The sequence below is a fragment of the Ruditapes philippinarum genome, unplaced genomic scaffold, assembly GCF_026571515.1.
Source record: "Ruditapes philippinarum isolate M1 unplaced genomic scaffold, ASM2657151v2 ctg4056_1_1_1_1, whole genome shotgun sequence".
Classification (NCBI taxonomy): Eukaryota; Metazoa; Mollusca; class Bivalvia; order Venerida; family Veneridae; genus Ruditapes; species Ruditapes philippinarum.
In genome coordinates, this window is record NW_026856693.1 from 18,255 (window position 1) to 34,262 (window position 16,008).

General features: G+C 33.6%; 1 protein-coding gene across 1 annotated transcript in view; it reads left to right on the forward strand.

Moving 5' to 3' along the window:
• The first annotated feature begins 2,107 nt into the window (after nucleotides 1-2,107).
• Nucleotides 2,108-16,008, forward strand: part of LOC132747383 (tumor protein D54-like) — a 47,941-nt gene continuing 34,040 nt past the window's right edge. The window contains exon 1 of the mRNA XM_060736750.1: nucleotides 2,108-2,267. Within this exon, the coding sequence (XP_060592733.1) occupies nucleotides 2,213-2,267 (55 nt within the window). The 5' untranslated portion in view covers nucleotides 2,108-2,212. The remainder of the gene's footprint in view (nucleotides 2,268-16,008) is intronic.

The window sequence follows — 16,008 nt, forward strand, 5'->3', positions numbered from 1 at the left end:
AGAGCAGTCTCCCTATTTACCAACAAGAACATTGTATACACATCGGTCTCTCAAATATCGTCAACACAATGCCGACAAGAACCGTCAGAAACCGACATACGTACATTGTATCCATATATTTAATTTTATATAAAAACAACAACAACAAAAAAACACTTATCAAATATGAAAATATATATGTCCTGCATGTTTAACATATCATAAAAACGCATTTATATGCGTTTATTTGCAATATATAGGCTCCTGTCGGTAGACAGACTTTTCATTATTGGGACGCTTCACACCAAGACGATTTATACCAAGACCTTTCACTCCTTTTTTTGTGCCAAAATTTTTCTGATACTTTTTTTAAGAATGGGTAAATCAACAAAAATTAGATATATCATTTCTCCAAGAAACTTACTTTACAAATGATATTTTGGAAGATGCTAGAACAGATTTTAAAGATTATCAAATTTACAATGCATTTGGACCTACGACTCACTCAAAAGGTTGCACTATATTAGTTCGCAAAAATATGTGCATTGAATATAATGTCATAAATGATATAATTGACGAAGAGTTTGGGAGATCTGTGCTTTTAAATATTAACTTCTCGGGAACAGTTTTCACTTTTGTTAACATAAACGCACCAAATGACAAACGTTGTAGAAATAACTTTTTCGAACTTATTAACAATAAGATTGAAGAAGAATCATAAGGCTTAAAAATAATAGGAGGTGATTTTAATGATATGTACTCAACGAAACAGACTGGTATACTCATTCCAACTTACTTTGTCTCAGTACTTGAAGTTTTTATATCATAATTGTTAAAGTTTATTCACCTTTTTTGCTTGATTGGATCATCTAACATCATTTATTTATATCTTATTATCTGATTTAATATTATTTTACTATTGTTATATATTTAATACAAAACTTTTGGAGAAATTTTTGTTCCCAAGACCTTTTTATATGAGGCTGTTGTCTGAAAACAATATTAATGTCTAATAAACAACTGATTTGTAAACTGTTAATGCTTAAGTGCAATGTTTATACAACTGATTTAATAGTGATGTCAAACTGTTAGTTGATGGTGTCAGTGTTTATACAACTAATTAGGTGACAAAATTACTGTAAACACCACAATTACATAAGTTTGTTAAATGGCTACTGTTCAATAAATGGGTAAAGAAATTTAATTAAAAAGAATAATTGATTTTATACACATTTTTTTGCATTTCATAGTTTTAGACTTACAAAAAATACTACATATATCATGGAGCTAAATATAAGATTATATATCTGTGAATATATTTAATAAATTTTAATTTTTATGTTATTCTACTATCTTTGTTAATCTATTATAAATAGAATTTTCTCGTTAAAAAATAAAATTTTAGAAATTTGTCTTTCATTTAAACCTCTCATCATTCAACCCATAATTAAATGAGTAATCTTCTAATAATTTATCATATGTCCTCATTTAAACCAATATTAACATGAATAATTCAAAACACTGTTTAAACAGAATAAAATTCATTTTTCTGAGCAGATACTATACTATTTAGATTATATTATTTACACTTTCTGTAACATTTCATATTTTTTCTTCTTCTTCAAATTCATAAATTCTTATTAACAATACCCTCCATATCAATAAAAATCAAACAAGATATGTATTTTCCCCTTAATATTAAATGAAAAAAAAAATAGTTAACTTTCCTAAATTATTATAAACATTAAAAAAATGGGAACAAAGCGGTTATATAATTATAAATTGGGAGTGAAACGTTTAGGTATGAACAGTCTTGGGTATGAAATGCCTCAATAGGAGTGAAACGTCAAACATTAGTCTGGTTCCCGCCGTACTATAAAATTTGGAGAGAAAAGGGCAGGTAATCCAGACTAGTCAAACATTCGCTCTTGTCGGTTCTTGTCGGTAATTAGGGGTGATAGAGAAGCAGTCTTTTATTTATTTTAATCTCTAAACAATTTTAGAAAAAAATGTTATTATTTGTTCTGATTTGAAATTCATAGTATCGGAACGATTTTCGTATAAATATTTATAATATTTCTAAAACACAGAATATATAATGCTATCACCGTTTCATTTTATACCAAAATCTTATTGATTTTCGACTTCTTAGAGATTATACATGACATCATTCTGCCAGGTTGTTGACTTCATGAAATTTTGACGTCTCTGGAATTAAAACGTAATAAACATTATGTCGGCTCCTTTAAAGACAGAGGAAAGCTTTGAAGCTGCCCAAGGAAACAACGGTAAATTTGTTTTACGTGACAGGTTGTTGTTGTCAAATATTTGACATTGTCATAATTTTGTTGCAAGAAAAAAAAGTGGACGTGACGATGAGTCAAAAGAAATGCAATTATTGACGAACGTATGGTAGTCGAGTTTGGTCTGCGCGTTACTTTGCAACACATTTTTGGCGAGCACTGTCAACCGTTTTTAGCCTATACTTCGGACTAACTCTCCTTTGCCTCAGTTGCACAGAACATTGAACAGTTGGAAGGGCAGCACGAAATACCCAAATACACCCAAATATTGCCAAAATATACCCAAATATTGCCCAATGATACTAAAAATAAATGTTTTATACTAAAAAGTGATGTTTTAATCATCAATACAATATACACTTTCACTATGATATAATCAACCATACCCAAATATACATTTGCCTATCGTTGTGTTTTGAACCAAAATACAGTATATGTATCCTGGTGTACGTAGTTCCGACGCACCTAAGAAACAATCACTATTTACCGTAACAAAATAAGGTGACAACCAACAAATTACCTAAGCAGTGAAAAATTTATTCATTTCTTCATCTTTTACAACTTTTTTCATTAACTAAAAACTATCGTTAACACAAAAATAATCAAAATATGACAAGCATAGATTTCCAATATGGCGGATATGAGAGTACAGAGAAACGACGCATTTGATTGGTTTCTATATTTAATCTTAATATGAAAAAGGCAAAGCCTCAAAGCGAGCTCGATGTACTTTTTACGTGAAATAGTATGAAATAATCGCTCATTTTATTTCAAATGCAGTGACGAGTGCGTGTGACATCACACGTATTGTGTTAAATATGGCTCCGCCCCTGTCGCGAAATGAATAAAGAGTTTTGAAAACGTTGATAAAACTTTGTTTATTTTATTTCACTCTATAATTTTTCAAGCGAAATAAAGATTATTTAAAGTGAAATACATGTAAAACTTAAAACGTTTGCGACATTAAAATAGCGTACTTGATTTGTTTGTTTTGCACTTGCTGTTTGGCGCTACATTGTGACGTCACTTAAACAATACTTTAAACGTCTGTACAGCGTTAACGACTGAATAAAAGATATTGGTGTTCGGATTCATTTTCTTAGTTAGATCATTTTCTTTCATTCTAGATAGTTTTCACAACAAAATTTGACAAAAATTGTTTTTATTTATCAGATTTTTCAAACAAAATGGCGCCTTCGATTTTCATTTTTTATACTTTTATACACAGCTTCCGTTATTCTGGTTCCCTGTCCAATTATGGTTCCCATAGACGTGCGCGGGTGACCAGTCTACACATCCGTTTTCAGTCAGAATTCCTCAGTTTTTATCGTTATCTTTAAATTCGAAAGGTTGCGATGTGTCCAATTCGTTACTTTGGACGAAAGTTTTCAAAACCATCACTTAGCAGGTACTCGCGTTACCGTAAAGCTCGCTTTGCGAGCAGGCCCTTCGGGCCAGCTCGTCGAGCTCGCTACTAAAACGAAAGTACACTTCCTTTTCACTGCGAGAATGATGTACAGCAATTTTGTAAACAGCACGAAACATTTCAAGCACAAAAGTAAATAAATAAAAGATGACAATTATTTCAGTTAATCAGGATTTCAGTTTTTTGAGAAGACTAAATTCAAACATGCTTTACAATGATTACAGGTAGACCAAAACAACAAAGATAAAATCCGTTTTATTGCCCTACCACTCACAATTGTGCTAAAATATTTTCTTTCATTAGTAGGTGGCTTTTTACATGTCAGTGAGGTTTCTTTGTAGAAGAAAAAAAGAAGCAGGAGAGACAGTTTCAGATATAACAGGAACAGTGTCAGACTCAATGAGTGGCTCATTTTCAGGCAGGAAAGAAGGTTTAAATCCTGGTCCTGGCTGGATGCATGGCTTGGTCTTCTGACTGAGATTTCTCTTGCTGTAAATCAGTGAAAGGGAGAAGTTAGACTGTTTTTCAAAGGCTTTCTGAAAACAGACTGCAAAATCTTGGATAACAGTGCTTTATATTTAAATAGGCAATGAATTCAAGCTTACATATGTCATTATGTAATTTAGTGATTGACCTTCCAGAGGACCAGGGTCTTTCAAATATAATTTCTATTTGAAAGACCCTGACAAAACAGGTCTCTCAAAATTTATGTCCGCACCTATTGAAATGTTTTTCAAAGGCCTGAAACAACCTATAGATATACATGGGCTGTAGAACATTGCATGTATGAGCAAGTGAATAAGTAAAATAATCATTTCTTGTCTTGCCGATTGAACAATATTGAAATTGATGTGATATCTATGCTTATGATCATAAAATATAACAACTGGGCAAGATTCAGACCTTTCTTGAAGAAATCAGATGTGATTGGAGATAGAGCTTAAATCATATGCTTCAATCACTCTCTGAAACAGAACCATCTGTCACAGGAGTACTACCATTCAGCAATGCTGAATTCATGCCAGTAGCAGATATACAATTCAGCATATTGACAAGCAGTAATTATGTCTCCCTGCATTTTAAAAAAAATAGATAGCTGTTGTCATTGAAAGTGGTGAATAATTCCTGATCTTGACTTCAGGGATCTGTAAAAAATAACATAGATAATATTAATAATAAAGCAACATAACAAAAAAAGAACTTAATAGAATACACACTTTAATATATGTGCATCCATTAAGTCACACAATAATGAGCTAACGAGTACACCTTCCTACACAGTGAATTATATATTTGGTGGTCATATACCATGTCATAATACTATCTCATGGCTTTCTAAAAATAGCGGCGAGTTAGGGTGTCGGCTGTTCCGACTGTCATTTTATCAATTTTGAGAAAACTATAATTTCAAAATTATACAAAATTAGTAATAAGAAAAAACATCATTTTTAAGTGTTTTTATTAAAAAGTACGAAAAGATTACGTCAAAATCGCCAACTTTCCACATTTTCGCTGATAGAAATCACCGAAATGTTAACTTACAAAAAAGCGCGGGAATGACGTCACACGGAAACCCCAAAACGAAATTGAGGTCAAAACAAAAATGGCGTCGTAATTAAGATGCGTTGAAATAAAGTACTGGAGGATACTTAGCTCGAATTTAACCTTCTTGGCGACTAGCAATTTTTAGCTAGTGGACAAATTTTTAACTAGCAAAAAATGAATTCAACTAGCACTTTTTACGACAATAATTTTTAATTCCAAAATTGTTTAAACTTTTGTGTACATTCATTAATTGTTTAAATTATCATGTACCATAATAATTATAAATATTATTATAAATAACAATGTCTGGTCTGGATTATGTGCACAAAAATCGGCGCAAAATATTTTGGCAACATTTCCATCGTCATAGAGTTCAGAGCTCCAGATAATTTTTTTGGTCAAGGGGTTTTTACCCCTCAAAATTTAGAGTGAGGGGTAAAATGCAAATTCTGAAAAACTTAAGGGGTAAAATCTGTCAAAAAAGCATTTTGCATTTTTTATAAACAAATTAAACTTATTGTTTTGTTTGTTTGTTTATTTTCTTTTTTTAGAAAAAACTGTACAAATTAAATACTGATTTAATGTGAAACAATACAAAACATGCCATGTAAAGTCAGACTTCCAGAGTATACTGGAACTCAAGTTTAGGATACACAGCAAAATTATCAGGGCTTCCATTTTCAAAATTTGGACGTCAAAGACTTCAAAATCTCTGATATTGTAAGTCACATTTTATAGGTAAAGAAGGGAAAGTATTGATTTTCAGAAGTCAAGGAGTAAATGACTCCCAAACTTCCACTAGTGGAAGCTCTGAAATTATTTTATTTTCTAGGAGTCAATATTTTTCTTTCTTTATTTCTGTTGGCGTGAACCTTATCATGTACTCCATTTTGAACAATTATAGTTGAAATTAGAATTAAAGAAACATAAACAAGATTTTTTATATCTTTCCTTAAAAAAAATATTGGTCTGAGAGAAAATTGTGACTGGGTACGAAAATATCGAGTACAAAACTGCAGGTGAAAAACATGTTATTTTGTTCCAACAACAAAAGTAAAAGATATTAAAATATATTTTTGTTTATATTGAAGCATAAGCATGTCAATAGATGACTAAACAAACTTAATACTATGTTAGCTCCTACGATGATTATCTGGCATAAAGTTCATCAATAATTTCACAGGTTGATCTACGGGAGTTACCTCCCTTCTGTATTTCCTGCTACTTTCGTTTTTAACATGCGTTGTTGACAACAGAATTTTTAGTTTTCAATGCAATAAAATGGAAATATATGGTATTTTTATGCTCAAAACATTTTCTTTCTACATATCAAATGTTTACATTTCTATTCTTTCACGCATAAATTTTGACATACGAGCATATTTTCATTTTGTTGTGCGTAACTGTGACGCACGAATTTTGAAAGTGATGCGTATTTGAGATTTTCTATGCGTATTTTACGCTTATACGCACGCTATCTGGAGCTCTGAGAGTTCGTACGTAAGATTGACGTGCAGTTCTTTCTCCCATTTTTTAACGTTTTAACTGAAGGTCTGATTGTCTTTCTTTTGATAGACTGTGAATCATCTTCTGTACTCAAGAGTATTGTTATCGGAAGAAACATTTGCTTCAGTAAGTGGGAAGAAGTTCTTTATTTTTGTTTAGACATTTTATTCAGATCACGCTTGATTTCATTTACACGGACAAAATGACATTTGGACTGGTTTAAATTTGTGTATTTTTTTAAGCGAGGTTAAGTTACAGAAAATGAAACCAGACAGCAAGTGCGCGCATAGTTTATAACTCGGCTACCTGCGAATATTACGCCCCATTTTTATTTCAGATTTTCCTGACGAGCGTATTCCGTTTTTAGCTCGACTATTCGATAAGAATAAGTAGAGCTATTGTAGTCACCCGAGCGTCGGCGTCGGCGTAACCACTTATGTTAAAGTTTTTGTAATAGTTCAAATATTTTCAAAGTCCATTGACATATGGCTTTGAAACTTTGCACACTTGTTCACCATCATAACCCCAACCTGTAGACAGGAGGAGGTAACTCTATCAAGCATTTTACAGAATTATGCCCCTTTTTCGACTTAAAATTTGCGTTAAAGTTTTTGTAATACCTCAAATATTTTCAAAGTCCAATGACATATGGCTTTGAAACTTTGCACACTTGTTCACCATCATGACCCCAACATGTAGACAGGAGGAGGTAACTCTATCAAGCATTTTGACAGAATTATGCCCCTTTTTCGACTTAGAATTTGCGTTAAAGTTTTTGTAATACCTCAAATATTTTCAAAGTCCATTGACATATGGCTTTGAAACTTTGCACACTTGTTCACCATCATGACCCCAACATGTAGACAGGAGGAGGTAACTATATCAAGCATTTTACAGAATTATGCCCCTTTTTCGACTTAAAATTTGTGTTAAAGTTTTTGTAATACCTCAAATATTTTCAAAGTCCATTGACATATGGCTTTGAAACTTTGCACACTTGTTCACCATCATGACCCCAACATGTAGACAGGAGGAGGTAACTCTATCAAGCATTTTGACAGAATTATGCCCCTTTTTCGACTTAGAATTTGCGTTAAAGTTTTTGTAATACCTCAAATATTTTCAAAGTCCATTGACATATGGCTTTGAAACTTTGCACACTTGTTCACCATCATGACCCCAACATGTAGACAGGAGGAGGTAACTGTATCAAGCATTTTGACAGAATTATGACCCTTTTTTGACTTAGAATTTATGTTAAAGTTTTTGTAATAGTTCAAATATTTTCAAAGTCCATTGACATATGGCTTTCAAACTTTGCACACTTGTTCACCATCATGACCCCAACCTTTAAACAGGAGGAGGTAATTGTATCAAGCATTTTTTTTTACTATCCAAGCACTAAGAATAGTCGAGCGTTGCTGTCCTACCGACAGCTCTTGTTTCTTCAACTTGCAAAAAATTGCGAGTTGTCATAAATCTAACTCGCAAAATCATTTTTCAAAATAGCATTTTGCGAGTTTTGAGTGTTAAATTCGAGCCCTGATATGTACTCCATTAAAGCTATTATTCTTTAAAAATAACATGGACACTTGTATATGATATGAAATTTCAACAAAATTACACCTTAAAAATGTAAGTGTAGACAACAATTATCATATCTTGATTTAAAATTGCAAGTACATTCATATTAAAAGTACATATACACTGCCCTCCAAAAGTTCCTTGACATACAACATTTTTTAAGATTTTTTGGCTTTACTTATTTAAAACAAAGTTTTACATTATTTTTTATAACATTTATTTATACATTATACCCATATTTCAAGATATGAATACCTGAAATAAAAAAAATACATAACTCAACAAAAACAGAACATAACACCACTTTGCTAGATTTCATTTCATGGAAATCAACTTCTGTCAATATTTAGTGTAGCCACCATTAGCAGCTAAGACAGCCTGAACACGCCTAGGCATGCTATTCACTAGTCTCTCACAACGTTCCACTGCATTTTCCTCCCAACACTGCCTTACATTCATATCCAGTTCGTTAAGATTTGCACTTCGTCTTGTTTTAAGAGCTTTCTTGATGTCCCACCAAAGATTTTCAATCGGGTTCAAGTCTGGAGACTGAGGAGGCCACACTAAACTTCGAATTCCATTGGTATTCTTCCATTCTGTGACAATCCTTGCCCTATGACAAGGTGCGCCATCATCCTGGAGCCAGAAATTACCTCCATAGCCCGAGTAGTGGGCCGATGGCACAGCACTATTGCCAAGAATATCAATGTATCCAACGGCATTTTAGTTACCAGTAACTCTTGTGAGGAATGCAGTCCCGCGATACGACATGGCGCCCCACATCATGATCCCCCCTCCACCAAATATGAAAGTTGGCTTCACACAATCATCTCGAAGCTGCTCACCATGCCGCCTCCTGACGAAGGTTGGTCCATCACTCTGAAACATTGTGAACCTTGACTCATCAGTCCACAAAACTGCCGACCAATCAACCCGTGTCCACGTCGAATGCTCTCTGGCGAATGTTAATCTCAGATTTCTGTGCCTCTGGGTCAGCATAGGCTTTTTCTGGGCAACATGTCCAGTCAAACCAACATCTTTCAGTCGCCTACGGACAGTTAAAGTAGAGGAAGCTACACCAGCATGGTTCCATGATGCTGTAAATCCGGAACCGTCAGCCTCCTGTTTCTGCAGTGACTCGAATAAGACGGCGGTCATCACGAGCATTGGACAATCTGGGTCTACCAGATCTGGGCAGATCAGCATGGCTACCTTAGTTGTTGTACCTTGTCAGAGCAGCATACACAGAATGCCTGCAAGAAAATAAAAGAAATCTAAGTAAGACCAAGACAAACATTCAAACAATTCTCATTTCTAAGATTTCACAGCAAAAGAAATTACTTTGAAGTGAGGCAATAAAATGGAGTGAGAGAAAAAAAACTTACCTTGAGCACCCAATTTGGTCTGCAATGTCTTTGATATTGACGCCTTGATCACGTAAAACCTTGATGGTGACCCGCTGTTCTTGAGTTAAAGGTACCATGATGACAATGTTGAAATCTTTAATTTACGTTCTCTTATATCCAAATAATAAAATGTTATTTCATTAAGGTTATGAAAATGTGTCAAACTGGATGAATGTTTTATGGAAGAGATACTCTTTGCAATGATTTTGACCACCCTAAGAAAATACTTAATATTCTGACCCATCTTACTGTTTTACTAACTATAGTAGTTAAATTATTCTTAAAAAGGGAGATAATATGTAAATTATTATAATTTTAACCACTGAAGCATCTGTACTGATTTCCAAATAAAAATACTTAGGCAAAACAGTGAAAAAAAGGTGTGTGAAGGAATTTTTGGAGGGCAGTGTATAGTAGATAAGCAAATGTCACAACTTTATTTTCTTACAACATCTTCTGCCCATTTCAATGGACTGAATGAAAGTTATAACAGGCTAAGTCATATTATTTTATAAATATTTATTTATTTCTAATTCTAATCTATATTTTATACAAACAAAAATAAATATTGCTATATTTGGGTATTTCGTGCTGCCGCAGTTGAAGTGCAGTTATATCTAGTACTGAACATGTCTCACTCTTGTCAATAGATCTATATCAACATAAATAAAAGAATTCAAACAAGACTTTTCGCATGTGACACTTTCACTATTTTGTTAAAAGATATTTCTTTGTTACTTTTATTCATGAAAAGCTCGAAATTAACATATAAATTATGCTGACTTAATATCGTTGAAAGATTTTCTTGGGGTATGTCCAAGTATGGGTTTATGAGCATTTTCCATATGAAGTTGCTTTGTCAAGAAGAAAAAATATCTCAACACAAAGTCATATTAATACAAATTATAGGACAAGTGTCACCCTGGCTTTCCATACCCCTGATATTAAAATTTTAAACTTTGCAATATTTTGACGCTCTAACATTAGGGGCTGTCAGGGCAATAGGTGGAGCAATAGCTCATTTGGTTAGACAACTGACTGTCACTCCTGATGTCAGGGGTTTGATCCTGGGTAACACCCTTGGGACTTTTCAGAGACACTTCCAGTGTTATCCACCTACCTAGAGGTGTACTGGTATGAAATCAAGGTAATCCTCCCATGTATCAGTGCCATACAATTATGGACATGTAAAAGAACCAAGGGGTCTATTCAATAAGAGCTAGGGACTGGTTCCAGCATTGCTTTATATCTCATAGCTGTCTAAATTAAAGTCTAGAGTCATGTCTACATCCTTGCGAGGTGTTTGACATTAATGGAAGATAGTCAGTTATTGATGGAAAATTTTGTAACCTTATATCTCCATCACAGGTATAAACATACACACCTCGATGATTTTTTTAGGGCCACTAGCTTTGCAGGGCTAGTGACCCTCCAAATTTACTTGGCTGCCCTTCATAATATGCACTTGCCCTGCATTTTGACAGTTAAAGGGAAAGACAAGGTTAGAATAAAAACTTGATTTCAGAAAAAGAATACTATAAATAATAAATCTGCAAATTTTCTGCAGCCAAATAATAATATTAAACGAATGATAACGAAATTTAAATCGCTAAATCACCGATTTCTACAAATCAGTAGGCGCGGCCATGTTTGTGTATTGGCTTTTATAAAAACAGGTGCGCGTGATGTCATTTCCCCACATCTTTAGATTTATGATAAATCTAGTTGAATCGTAGCGAAATATTTATATAATAAAGTATTGACCAGACAATTTAATTTTCACAGGAGGTGTAGAGGAGATTTTTTTATGGTTCAAAATACGTAACAATTTCAAAAAAAAAAAATAAAAAATAAAGAAACAAATAAGAATCAACGTCTACCAATCGCACCACTTCAGGCCAGTGATGCTCGTTACACCAAACAATGCTATGTTCATTAAAGTCTCATCTTAATGTAATAAAACAATATTTCACAGAGTTAATAAATACACATTTATTATTTAACAAAGTTTCACAATCAAATAATGCAATTAAATAAACAAACGCACCAACGAATAATTGGCTGTTAATTATTGAACGGCGATAATTATCATTATTATAAAAATCCTACTAAAACGTGTTCTTAATAGTACATGTAATTAAATTTTTGCAGTTTGATCCTGACTTTCAAATTAAAAGATGTGAACATATGTTAGTAGTGATGTACACATTTCAAAAATATAAGCAACTCTTTTGAAAAATAAATTGTTAACATGTCTGTCAACGTATGATGCTGTGTGGTATTTATTTACATCGTAATCGTAGCCTAATATTAACTGCAGGCAAAACATTTTTATTGGCTGCTCAAAAATCTCATTTGCATAATTTATTCACACAATTGCTGGTTCTTACTACTTATGTCTAATAACTGTGCATTATCCATTAAAATTGTTCCTAATTTGCACCAAATGTTCCTGTCACACTGTGTACTAACGATTTTTATTGCTCCTTGTATGCCTCTGTGCTGACAGACCTTTTGATCATGCACAATGTTGCCCTGATTGGTTAATCACCCTTGTCAAATATTCTAATGACGAAATAGACATCTATTTTTTTACGCTTCGTCAGTGAACTGAATGACCTTAGGGGAAATTAAGTTCCGCACCTGTCAAGTTATACCATAAATTACAGCATTTCATAAAATAGCAACACATTTTTTTTCAGTTACCAATAATAATTTTAAATATTAAGTAGATTTATGATTTTTTGTTTTATTGGATTAAATTTACGGTAGTAGAAATGCGTATCTGTGTGGGAAAGGGATTGGGTAAGTAGATAACGTGGAAAAAAGCTATAGGGAACTGGATAAACATGAGAATATGCGTAATTACAGGGGAATGTCAATGGGCAACCTGTTGCGGTTGGAACCAGTTTTGACTGGGTGCCTAAATAACCGAACAGACAGTTTTGTTTTCATACGATATTAGTCTAGCTGCCGATTTTCCTGCGCCATTTTATTTTTAGCGTCAATGTCGGAAAATCGCGTCCTCAGCAGATCTCTGCATATTGGATTTAGTTGATATTTTACGCTGAGAAAAAGATACATGACCGGCGACGTACCCTATTCGGACAGCTTGTCTAGCGAAAATTAAGTACAAAATAAAAGGATATATCGTCAATTGAAGAAGTTTCTCAAAGTACCCAAATTAAATTGATGGTTTATCTTTGAAAACTAAGCAGTCATTGCTTAAATCATGTGGTGGGATCATCAGCAAGCTTGAAAATCGGACAAATGATAATTAATGCCGCGGCGTCTTCAATTAATTAATTAAAGCAATTCAGTTCCATATGATGTTTTCATAAATAAAAAATAATGTACGCAATAAGAGTATTTATTATAAGACTAATTATTATAAGTTCTTCATCAAGATATATTTCAGTTGTACCAGCGTGTACACCTTTACCGGAAGTGGGTATAACACGTCACAATCTCGGTCTCGTCTGTCTCGCGAGAATGACAGAACGCCAAAATGGGCCCATGAACTTATTTCTCAAGTAAAAAATAGTGTCTTAAGACACGAATTTCTCACTTATAGGGTTGATGTCAACAGAAAAACTGTCATGGTACCTCTTTTTAAATGATGAATATTTATATTAGACAGACATCAATCCATCCATTCCTATTCCTTTAAATTTTGTAAAAATCAAACAAAACACAAATTTTCTAATTACTGGTCCATATCGGTATAATTGGCATTATTCAATTACATATTGTTCACTTATGCTTATAACACTTTTATTCTTTTAAATTATATAATGTTCAACATAGCCTGTATACTTATTCCATTCAAATTTTAACACACTTGTCTCAGCTAAATTATCGACCTCATGGCTAAGTATAAAACATTACCGGATGCTTACAGCGATTTGTTTCCTTAAATTGCGAATGGGTAACCGTAACAGTTGTAAGAAAAATTATCCAAATTGTGAATTTTTTTCTTAAAAATCAGAGCTTTCGTTAATGAAAGTTAGGGAGTCATTAACTCCCTGATTTTGTCTTCCAAAATTTAATACTTTTTCTTCTTTACATCCAAAATCAGAGATTTTGCAGTCCCTGGCTTCCAAATTTTGAAACTTAATGGAAGCCCTGAAAATGTAAATTTACTCAAACTCTTTTTTCAGATATTTCACAAAGACTTTATCACTCTTTGAGGTCTATTACACTATAGCCGGATGTTATTATTTAGGAAATTTTCGACCCAGATAGTAAATCTATTTGTTTTTAGCTCACCTGTCACAAAGTGACAGGGTGAGCTTTTGTGATCACTTTTCGTCCGGCGTCCGTCCGTCGTCCGTCCGTCCGTAAACTTTTACTTTAAATGACATCTCCTCATAAACCACTAAGCCAATTTCATCCAAACTTCACAGGAATGTTCCTTTGGTGGTCACCTTTAAAAATTGTTCAAAGAATTTAATTCCATGCAGAACTCTGGTTGCCATGGCAACCGAAAGAAAAAACTTTAAATATCTTCTTTTAAAAAAACCATAAGAGCTAGAGCTTAGATATTTGGCATGAAACATCTTCTAGTGAGTGTCTACCAAGTTTGTTCAAATAAAAGCCCTGGGGTCTAAATTGGCCCGCCCCGTGGGGTCATTGATTTTCCCTATATGCATATAGTAAAAACTTAAAAAATCTTCTTTTAAAGAACCAAAAGAGCTAGAGCTAAGATATTTAGCATGAAATATGTTCTAATGGGTGTCTACCAAGTTTGTTCAAATAAAAGTCCTGGGGTCAAAATTGGCCCCGCCCCGGGGGGTCATTGATTTTCCCTATATGCATATAGTAAAAACTTAAAAAATCTTCTTTTAAAGAACTCAAAGAGCTATGGCTAAGATATTGAGCATCAAACATGTTCTTATAGGTGTCTACCAAGTTTGTTCAAATAAAAGCCCTGGGGTCAAAATTGGCCCGCCCCAGGGGGTCATTGATTTTCCCTATATGCACATAGTAAAAACTTAAAAAAATCTTCTTTTAAAGAACCAAAAGAGTTAGAGCTAAGATATTTAGCATGAAACATGTTCTAATAAGTGTCTACCAAGTTTGTTCAAATAAAAGTCCTGGGGTCAAAATTGGCCCCGCCCCGGGGGGTCATTGATTTTCCCTATATGCATATAGTAAAAACTTAAAAAATCTTCTTTTAAAGAACTCAAAGAGCTATGGCTAAGATATTTAGCATCAAACATGTTCTAATAGGTGTCTACCAAGTTTGTTCAAATAAAAGCCCTGGGGTCAAAATTGGGCCCGCCCCGGGGGGTCATTGATTTTCCCTATATGCATATAGTAAAAACTTAAAAAATCTTCTTTAAAAGAACTCAAAGAGCTAAGGCTAAGATATTGAGCATCAAACATGTTCTAATAGGTGTCTACCAAGTTTGTTCAAATAAAAGCCCTGGGGTCAAAATTGGCCCCGCCCCAGGGGGTCATTGATTTTCCCTATATGCATATAGTAAAAACTTAAAAAATCTTCTTTTAAAGAACCAAAAGAGTTAGAGCTAAGATATTTAGCATGAAACATGTTCTAATAAGTGTCTACCAAGTTTGTTCAAATAAAAGTCCTCGGGTCAAAATTGGCCCCGCCCTGGGGGGTCATTGATTTTCCCTATATGCATATAGTAAAAACTTAAAAAATCTTCTTTTAAAGAACTCAAAGAGCTATGGCTAAGATATTTAGCATCAAACATGTTCTAATAGGTGTCTACCAAGTTTGTTCAAATAAAAGCCCTGGGGTCAAAATTGGCACCGCCCCGGGGGTCATTGATTTTCCTTATATGTGTATAGCAAAAACTTAAAAAATCTTCTTTGAAAAAAAACCCAAATAGCTAGAGTTAAGATATTAAGCATGAAACATCTTTCAGTGAGTGTCTACAAAGTTTGTTCAAATAAAAGACCTGGGGTCAAAATTGGCCCCGCCCCGGGGGACATTGATTTTCTTTATCATGTGTATAGCAAAAACTTAAAATCTTCTTTGAAAAACCCAAATAGCTAGAGTTAAGATATTAAGCATGAAACATCTTCTAGTAAGTGTCTACAAAGTTTGTTCAAATAAAAGCCCTGGCCCGGCCCCAGGGGTGTCATTGTTTTTAACTATATGTGTATAGTAAAAACTTAAAAAAAATCTTCTTTTTAAAAGCACAATTAGCTAGAGCTTAGATGTTTAGCATGAAACATCTTCTTATGGGGGTCTACCAAGTTTGTGCAAATAAAAGCCCTTGGGTTAAAT